Here is a 10,456-nt window from a genome sequence, read left to right as displayed (position 1 = left end):
TCATTTGTACAGACCAATTGAGGTAAATCCTTTTGATCCCGTGCTTCCTCTCAGCAGAGATGACTGACCTGTTTATTCAAATGAGAACCTTAAACAGACGATTAAAGTGTAATATGGTTTAAAGCGGAATCGCAGCATCCCACTCAAACTAGCGCTCCGCCACAGCCTGCAGCTGCATCCACGGTAAACAGAGCAAGGTAGCGCATGGGCAGCCAGCAGGGAATTATTCCACATCGCATCACATCCCTGAGCATACATGGCGCCCTCGCACACCGAGATATGAATTTAGTGTGCAAGCGAACGAGGTAGTCGCAATTTCCCCCTCGTTCTGTCTTTCTTTCTTTCTTCCCCCCTTTTTTCACTTGCAGCCATCATTCTCTGCGTCGGTGTGCAGCAGCGGAGAAGATTCAGCGCACATTGCTACAGTAGGTATCATCATTTTTTCGGGATCAAGACGATGGATGCGGGCTCTATTGCTGCAAACACGGCGTGCGGGCTCGATTTTTTATTCCAAACGCATCCACATCTTCCTTATGTTCCTATGTGTCTTTGAAAGTGAGGAGGAGGAAATGAGAAGAAAGCTTTATTTTGACTCACGCCTGTCGCGATGGTGAGTAAAATGCTTGGCTGAGTCTTTCTCCCCCCCCATCCTTGCATCCTATGTCTGATCTTCTACCTGATTTTAAAGGCAAATCATTTGTAGCTAATTGCAAACGCCAAAAAGAAAATGCGCAAAACAAATGTCACAAATATAGACCGCTTCTTGTACACTGCATTTTTAAATGTTTAATGCACTAGACAGTTCACACACTGCAGGGGACATGGATGTTTTTCATCCGTGAATGTGACTTGTATTTCAAACCTTGCCCTCATAGCTGCAAATATTATACCCTCCGCGCGCTATTATCTAGGTTCTGTTAGTCAGCACTGGAAAATATTCCAGTGTATCTTTATTATTCCCATCAACTTCAATGCAGTGTCACGCCAAAAGACAACCATTTTAAAGAGTGGCTCCACTACAGCGTCACGTTTTGAAATGACCTTCAGTGCTCGGTGGCTGGAAATTAATTCTCACCTGAGATGGAGTGTCCGTTTTCAGCCAGTGCGGGGCTCCTTCTAGAAATTTGAGTTGCAATCTAAAGACAACAATTTTGGTGTACATGTGCAGCTTTAGCCTTTGCATACCCGTTACAAAACGCTGTTTGGGATTTGAGATTTCTGTGACTGATATTGCCACAGAAAATGTGTGACTGCGTTTTTTTCCTCCCCTTACTGCTCTCCAGCCTCTTCAAACGTGGCCTCGCTGCAGACTACTCACCCATGCGGTGCTCTTTCTGTGTCCCAAATACATCACAATGCATTTAACAAAATCACAGCTATGCTTTTTTTAAAGTGTGAATGAGCTGCAGGAGTCTCCCCTTAGTCTCATTTTGGTGTTTTAGAGATAGAAAGACATATCTAAATAAATAAATAAAACATTGTGCACCTTCTTTAAATAATCACATTGGAGACACTGGAACTTCAAAGGCCTGACCTGATCACTGCAATACAGGTTAACCTCCATCCTATGGGGTGTTTTATATAATTGACACCAGCACATCATAGCATGCATGGCATGCATGGGATGCATCCTCTGTTAACCACAGAGCTTATCACTGCAGCTCACAGGAGGCATGGTTGAGTGCTGTAAGAGGATTGTCCCTACATGAAAATGTATTGATACCATAAGCCTTTAAAACGAGTGGCACTCATTTGGCTCTTATCTCACTCCATCTCTGACTTGTGTGTCCGCTGGCTGCATATCTGTGTAACAAAGTCAAAGATTTGGATGAAGCATGGATGCATGTTACCCTTTCCTTTGATTTTACTGATTCAGATATGCTTCAGGGATGCATGGAAGAAAAATCGTCTCTCAAGCTTTGATTCTGCACTTGGCATGTCAGGCTTGTGTGGCCTCTGTGCCAAATGCAGGTGTGCTGAGCCCCAGAGAGCTCTTCTATTCTTCTCAGCCTTAAGATGGCAGCATTCTCTTACAACACACAGTGGATACCCAAAATAACAACCTACATCCATGCCTAACTGGAAACTTTTAGAAAATATCTAGGACTATCTGACTATTTGTGTAAGAACTTTTGTTTTGTCTTATACACTTGTTTGTAGAGATTAAGCTGATCTCTGCATGCAGGCTGGAAATACAAGCTTTCTCTGTGGTGCTATGAAGTAGCTCAGTGGGCACAGAACATAGGGAAACCCACAAAGTAATGGAGTTTGAAAGAACCACAATTGAATTAAGAAATGTACAATGCCTAGCTCAGTCACGGTGAGTGTGTGGATGCAGGTATTTGACAGTTAGCCAAGTGATGACAGATATGCTTCTTCTTTTTTTTTTTTTTTTTACAAAAATCCATTGCTCTGGCACTTATCACGTTAAAGATTATAGACTGACAAATACTATAGGCCTATTAAAAAGTTTTATCTAAACTCTGCTAGTACTGTCAGCTACTCTTTCTACAGTCTTGATACTTCTAGGAGCATATTTAAGAGAACAGAACAGACCAAGACAGAGGAGGAATAACTAGAAAGCAAACAGTGACATGCTAGGTAGCTTAACTGGACAGTCATATTCCAAACCTCCATATGGTTCCACATGTGAAAAAAGCTATTTTCAAACCGGAAGTGCAACATGGCAAAAAGTCAAGGACATTCAGTGACTATGGGTGAAATTATCACTGCAGGAAGTTAGCAGAGCCTGGGGTAAACATTTTTCAAATCCCAGGCAACTGATTGAAGTGACTACTAATGAGAATGCAGGATATCACTAATTAACATATGATCTGGTGGTAAATATGGCAACCAGAATTTGAAACATCCGCAAGCCACCAGCTGCCAGCTTTAAAGCGACACGCAACAGGAGACTCAGTCCCAGTGTGTACACAGCTTAAGGATTACAAAGTTTCTATACTGGACACAGACGATAGTAAGATATCCAGTACAAAAGAGCATAACAGCCAAGTTACAACCAAAAGCAGCAACAAATAATCCTAACCAAACGCAATATGTTGTCGCAATATTAAGGTCCTACACCACAACAAGTTACTAACAAAGTGTTCTACAGTTTATAAGACAAAAGCATTTGGGCACTGATTCAGTGACTCTAATCAAGGAGCCGATTACAAGTCAGGGACAAGCCAAGAAACTGGAGAACAGTCCTCCTACTCTCTCAACCAAAACCATCTAACTTAACCCTAGCCTTTAGGCAGTTAAAAGTAGGGGTTAAGTGAGTGGCGACTGGTTAAACCAGTGATCCCATCAAAACCACTGAGGTGTTCCCAAGCATATATCTCTACCCACGTTGATGTAACAGTTGACTCAGTGGATTCCCTACACATAACCTAGTGTCTTAAACCTAGTAAGTGAGTTCAAGAACCACCACTGCACTAAAGAACTCAAAGTTCATGAGCTAACAAGAACTGGCTGACGAAGCTCTCTCTGTCCAAGCTTAAAACCTGTGTGTATCCCCGAGAAAATTGTTTTTACACTAGTGATAAAAAATAAACTTTCATAGGAGCCAACTAACAGGAAAGTCCAAAATAAATTCATATCACTACTAACTAGGAAAAAAAGCCACTAAACTAATTTGTTATGCCAAGACTGATTATAGCATACCTGTGGTCAAGTATGGAGAGAGTAGGCAAAATGGGAGGGGTCATCAAAGTGCTTGCTTTTTGTCTCTTTTTCTGGCTTAATAGATTCTCTCTCATTCTCTCTCTTTGCTCGTGTAAAGGAGGCATCATTAAGAAGACCAGTAAATTCAAGATCAAACACACTTCATTCAGTCATTAAGGATCGTTATTATTCAGCCTAAGAGCAAAGAAGCATCTTCTAGCTCCAGCCTGCAATTTATTTTCCTATGAGCACCGAATCACAGAGGGGGTTAATCCAAGCTTCGATCCGATGTAGGAGCTGTTCCCTCAAATTCCCACAACCTCTACTCTTGCTTGGATTTCAGCATTCAGTAAAATCCGCCAGGTTTGTATTGCAATATGTTGTAGGAGGCATCACAGTTTTATTTAGCAGTTTTATTTGAGCACTGATGCAAACTATTGCCTTACACACCACACAGTATATATTCATACCACTAAGTATTTAAAGGCACAGATTCTGTTCAGAGTCAATGATCCAGTAGACATTATTACATATTGGTAGTATGTAAAGCCTTATCCTGATTAGATGATCAGTCCTGATGTTGTGTCCTGCTTACCATGTGGTATTTTTCTCTTTGGTTTGCCCTTTTTAGGACAGAGTATGCCATCTGCACCTTTTCACAGAATTCTGCGACCCCTTCTGCTTGGTACTTTTATACTGGGATGCTTTGTGACTCTGTTTTTGATGTATTTTAAACCATCTACAAGCTGGTTATCAGGTCCTGTAGAGTCAACAGTATCCACAGACCGGGTCAAGAACCTCTTCTCCACCAAGAGCGATAAAAACGTGACCACTGTGCTGATCTGGCTCTGGCCCTTCGGACAAACATACGACCTGAGCGTCTGCAGCTCTCTCTTTAACATTGATGGCTGCTTCATCACAGCAGACAGGAACTTCTACAATAAGTCTGATGGAGTCGTCATCCATCACCGGGACATCAGCACTGACCTGTCCAATCTGCCGCCGCTGCAGCGACCGTCGTTCCAGAAGTGGATATGGATGAACTTCGAGTCGCCATCACATTCGTCCCAGCTGCCTGGGATAGAGAACCTATTCAACCTGACTCTCAATTACCGTCAGGATGCTGACATTGAAGTGCCTTATGGGTCCATCGTAGCAGCGGAAGGGGAAGAGGATTTTGTACCACCCAGCAAAAACAAGCTGATTTGCTGGATTGTAAGCAACTGGAACCAGGATCATGTGCGGGTGAAATATTATAATGAACTCTACAAACACATTGAGGTTCATGCATATGGACAGGCCTTTGGAGAGTACATCTCTGACCAAGACTACTTCCCCACCATCGCCAGCTGCAAGTTCTATCTGGCGTTTGAGAACTCCATCCACAAAGATTATATTACAGAGAAACTGTACAACCCACTCTCAGTGGGGACAGTGCCAGTGGTTCTCGGCCCACCCAGGCAGAATTACGAGAACTTTATCCAGGGAGACTCCTTCATTCATGTTGACGACTTCAGCTCGCCCAAGGAATTGGCTGATTACCTGCTGCTCCTGGACAAAAATGAGGAAATGTACCTCAGGTACTTTGAGTGGCGGCGACACTTTAAAGTAAAGAAGGCCTATTTTTGGGCAGAGCACACATGCCTGGCTTGTGATTACTTGCGAAGGCACAAGGAATACAAGGCATTCAATAGCCTTGATAAGTGGTACTGGGGCGGTTAGAGATTTGAAGGGCTGTGTGTGAGGGGCTAAGCAGCCAAGTACAAGGTAAAAAATCTCTTCAAAAAGGGTTTTCTTTATTTTAACCCTCAAAAAGTTCAAAAAAGACTAAATTCAAAAACATAAGTAGCAAGCCCATAAAAGAGGTCAACTAAATGTAACTCTACAAAAAGTAATTTTCAGAAGCTTAAACAAACAAAGTGGACATAACTTAACTCACAAACCACCCTAATTACAAAGACACAAGAGAGTAGCTTTTATAGTGGTTTGGCCAAACCACAATAGGGGGAAAACAAAAACACACTCTAATATTAACTAAGCACAGAATAACCTAAGTAAACCTAAAACATCCCTGTTCCTGATGAGCACATGGTTGGTCCTTCTGAGCAGGCCTTGTGGTCTCAGAGTCCTCAGCCATGCCTTTTGCCCCCCCACACTCCATACCAGTTGGTGGCGGTAATGCACCTTTCAGTTGTTTGCCAACCGCCAATAAAAATGTAGAAGAAGAAGAAGATCCCTTTTTCCCAGACAGGAAACAGCCACCGGCCAAACCCAGGTAACTCAAAAAAACAAAACATAATTAATATAACAGAAAACATTTTTAGAAAAACCACACAATGCTATTATGTGCGCGCCTCATAATATCAGTGTTAGGTTTAACCAAATGATTAATGAATTATATTAATGAAGAAAACTGCAAAACAAACTAATAAAGTGAACAAATGGACTGATTTACCCATGTGTGGCTGATGCCATCACACTGTGTGATTTTTGTTATGTTGTTGAAGCCAGTACTGTAAGATTTTTGTCCTTCAGTTAACACAAAGGTTTGTTGCTGTTCTGTCGTGAGCAGCTGAATGGTGTCTTTCTATTGGTTCAGAGGCCCAGTGACACATCTAGCTTGTTCTTTTTTTGTCCTTTGAATTTTAGTTAAGCCTTACTTTGCCTTTTGAGTTATTAATTTATAATTTTCTATTTATTTTTTATGATTTACAAGTGCACAGTTTTTTTTTATTATTTCTGACCATGTTTTACTTAACATAACCTCGTCTGCTGCTATTTTTTCAAAATGATTTTGTCCTATTTTTTAGTGTGATTGCATGATTGTATAAACGTTCTGATAACATTCATGATGCAAGTTTTGTTTTTGTTTTTTATTATCCCCTGCTTATGAAGTGGCACAAGCTGACATTGGGGAAAGTGTTAGCTGGAGAAGAGGGGCTGACATAAAAGTGAAAATATTTATGTAATATTTATTCAAATGAGGCATTATATGATAAAAAAAAAAACAATCTCATCTGTGCTAGTGATGAATTCACCTATGCATTGTTTACTAAACTCCAATGTGAAAATGGTTCAATAGGGTCATGTACATATTGTGTATTTTTGGAATTATGTAGCTGTAATTTTTTTTCCCATATTTTTATAAGTTTGCATTTGCACTGCTAATCAAACTGTTATTTTCACATACTTACACTAAGGCAGATGGTCAATGTATTTGTAGATTGGATTTGGTGATCTTTACCTTGGTATCCGATAGAAGATGTCACTGTTATGTGAGAGGGAGGTTGCTAATTAATATTGCTGTGAATTGTTCATTGTCTTTTGTAATTTTGTCACGGTGTTTTGGATTCCATGTGGATGATGATGATAGAACAGCACAGAGCCATTGTACTGCAATATGAAACTCCCACACACACCTCCTCACATTGCATCTTAATTTGGAAAGTCTGTCATTTTTGACTGACTGCATTAAGCAGAAAGAGCACAAAATGAGCACGTAGTATAAGCATTTGCTTAAGCTCTTCACTTAGGTGCGGTACTCTCATCACACATTATAACTTAAGATGTGAAAGATGTGATCTTCATGGCTGCTGCAAGGTTATCCGTATTTTTGTATGAATCATCATACCTCAGTGTTGTCTGGGAGCGAGTGTTTCCATGCGATTCTGATTCTTTTAGCACTGCACCACACCCTTGAGACCACACTACAAAAAGACAGCTCGGTATCTGCATATATCGCAGATATTGCATCACATTCAGATGTTGTCGGAACGGCTAATTCACTAAACAACAATGCATTGCAACAGCACTCAGCAGCTATTAACAGAGATTTATGTTTTTTACAGAAAGTACTGTACAAATTCTTGTCAACATTTTATGCAAGATGAGCTTCTGTGTCAAAGTATAAAAACAGTGAGGTTAACATTTCTTCAATTTCAAAGGGACCATTGATGTAAAATAGGATGAAACCAATTATTTTTCTTATGGAGTATGGTTCCAAATGCCATAGTGGACTCTGTATATAAACACTGTAGTGAACTGAAGTAGGAATTGGATCAAACCAGCCCAAAACACAGATCATTCCTTTATGTCTAGCAGACAGCGGGAACTCCAGCAGCATTGTATATATTTTTCATGGTAAATCTCTTTATATCATGCAGTTGTTGTCTGGAAGTGACTGTGACTGCGCTGTACATTTGTAAGTAATGCCCGGTGCTTTGAGTGGCTGTGAATTAAGTTAAAGGGAGAGACACTTGAAAAAGAATTAAGAGCATCTGAAATGATGCTTTTAACGGTTTTGAGGTGGACATTTTCATCAAGGGAGGCACTTTTACATTTGAGGAGGGATTTTTTTTTTCTTTGTTTGTATTTGGTGGCAATCCTGTTGGCATGACCTAATTGAAAAAGTTGTGCCAAAATGCAGCAGAAATACAGCACTTTTATTCATTTTGAGTAGTGTGACTCACTGTGCCAGTTGTCGTCTTAGATGAAGCTATTGTGAGTTTATAAACTGTCCTCCAAGACCTTGGCACGTCCCACAGGATAACTATGAAGCTGCCAGTCATGGTTTCATATTGTACAGTCCAATCTCATGTATGAAAACAAAGCTTTCTTGTCCAATGTGGTTGGTGACTTTAAGAAAAAAAAATGTTTTTTTCATTTTATCTTTTTGGGCAGCATCAGTCTTCTTTATCTTCTCTCTTTTTTTTTTTTTTGCACAAAAACAAAGAAAATGAGCTGCGGCTTCTCTGTTGTCCAGTTTGAATCTGTGAGAGGTTCACTGATGCACCCAGAAGTGATTCTCTGGATGCTATATGACCGGGTATCCCCAAAAAATTTGATTTTGATGCCAGTTCACTGAAATAATCTGTTAGTCAATCAATACTTTTTTTGCCAAATCATTGTATTTTGCCAAATGTTGTGTTTTACTGTATATGTCTGATAGTGTCAAAATGAAAATAAAGATATGGACAAATGAGCAAACATTTGTAAAGTGTACTGTAGTATTCCTTTATTTTTGTTTTTTAAAGAGATGCCTGATGTGTATTACATGACATAGGCTGGATTATGCTGAAACTGTCTGGAAAAAAACATGTATGATGCTTGCTTTTAAACATTTTAAACAAGTTTATATATAAGTGAATTTATATATAAACTTGGCTAGCCAACATAGCTTAGCATAATGGCTAAAAACAGGACAACTCTGAGCTGAGCTGTACAAAAAGCAGAACAGCCATTTTAACATGGGGTTAAACAAATGGCTGTTTAATAACCATACATTGGTTTCCCCTGTAACTATGCTATGCTAAGCTGAGCTAAACTAAGCTAAGCTAAGCTGAGCTGAGCTAAGCTAAGCTAAGCTAATGTAAGCTAAACAGCTGCTGACTGTAGGTTCATTTTTTTGGACAGAAATCACATTGGTATCAGTTGCATAATTCTTTAATTGCAGGACAGCAAAAAATGTATTTCCTATTACAGTAAAGGGGCAATAAAGGTGTCAGTGCTCGAAAATATTCCTCTTTAGATCAACTTCAACGCAGTGTCAAAGGCAACCATTTTAATGAGTGGCTCTACTATAGCATCACATTTTGAAATGACCTTCAGTAGCTGGAAAGGAATTCTTACCAGAGATGGAAGACTACTCATGCATCGCTCTTTCTGTGTCCAAAATACATCACAATGCATTCAATATTTTAATTCTAAAATGTTAATGAGCTACATGTAGTCACAGTTTGGTGGTTTAGAGATAAAAAGGCAGATCAAAATAAAATGCAAAAAAAGTGCTCCCTCTTATGATAATCACAGTGGAGACACACATTATAACTTAACAGGCTTGATCTGATTACTGCAATACAGCTCAACCTCCCACATATACATATATTATTTGGTAGTCTACTAAAAGTTCCAGTTTTAGCCAAATAATGAAACAGTCAAATTATAACAAAGGGTCACATTAAACATTGTAGATTGACACAGTAGACTTATTAAAACGTTAATAAGGGTCCTTTCTGCACCCTTGATATTTCTAGGAGCGTATGTCCACACTGGAAGCAATTTACTGCAATGTGGCAACCAGAAACCACAGAAAGTCAAGGATATTCAGTGACTATGAGTGAAATGATCACCGTGTGGAATCCGAGATAAATTTTTTGACTACCAGTGAGAACACAGGATATCTCTGATTGACATACAAATACAGTTACTTAAAATGGTCAGCTGATCTTGACAACACCATGGTGGATCTTTGGCAAATCCTCGGCTGGTTCTTGACCAATGAGATCCCCTGCCTGTGATATGTATAAAGCCACCACAAGTGTTAATGCCCCTAAACAGCACTGAAGAAAACCAGTGCTAATGTCTTATGTATACACCAGTAGAGGCAGTGACAATGGAAGCTCATTCATTTACATCTTTCTACACTGCTTATTAATCCATTCTATGTTAAAGGGTTCTATAATTCAAAACACTGATATAGGTTAATTGGCAGCATACAATTTAGAGGTTGTACACACTGAACAAGCAACATACAGCAGAAGACACAAAGTGATGTCTAAAGAGTTTGGAAAGAAAAGCATCTGGACTTCTTTAAGTTGCTTGAAGACATTTCACCTCTCATCCAAAAAGCTTCTTCAGTTCTAAGGTCAAATGGTGGTCAGTCCCAGATTCAAGTCCTAGGGGAGTGTCCCCCAAGTCCGTCAAGAACCCCCTGTTGATCCTCTACCTAATCAGACGAGCCCAGGTGTGAAAACAGGTGTAGGTCACAATCAGCCAAGGTTTTGGGTGAACC

General features: G+C 39.9%; 1 protein-coding gene across 1 annotated transcript; it reads left to right on the top strand.

Annotated features, from left to right (window-relative positions):
- Positions 1 to 221: 221 nt before the first annotated feature.
- LOC146496195 (4-galactosyl-N-acetylglucosaminide 3-alpha-L-fucosyltransferase 9-like) lies at positions 222 to 8,652 on the top strand. The gene is made up of 3 exons (XM_085143448.1): positions 222 to 610; positions 3,785 to 4,029; positions 4,298 to 8,652. The coding sequence occupies exon 3, from the start codon at positions 4,306 to 4,308 to the stop codon at positions 5,386 to 5,388; it is 1,083 nt and encodes a 360-aa protein (XP_084999574.1). The 5' UTR covers positions 222 to 610; positions 3,785 to 4,029; positions 4,298 to 4,305; the 3' UTR covers positions 5,389 to 8,652.
- The last annotated feature ends 1,804 nt before the right edge of the window (positions 8,653 to 10,456 follow it).

The sequence above is a fragment of the Neolamprologus multifasciatus genome, chromosome 19 (genome assembly GCF_963576455.1).
Source record: "Neolamprologus multifasciatus chromosome 19, fNeoMul1.2, whole genome shotgun sequence".
NCBI classification, from domain to species: domain Eukaryota; kingdom Metazoa; phylum Chordata; class Actinopteri; order Cichliformes; family Cichlidae; genus Neolamprologus; species Neolamprologus multifasciatus.
This window is presented reverse-complemented; position numbering and strand designations above follow the sequence as displayed.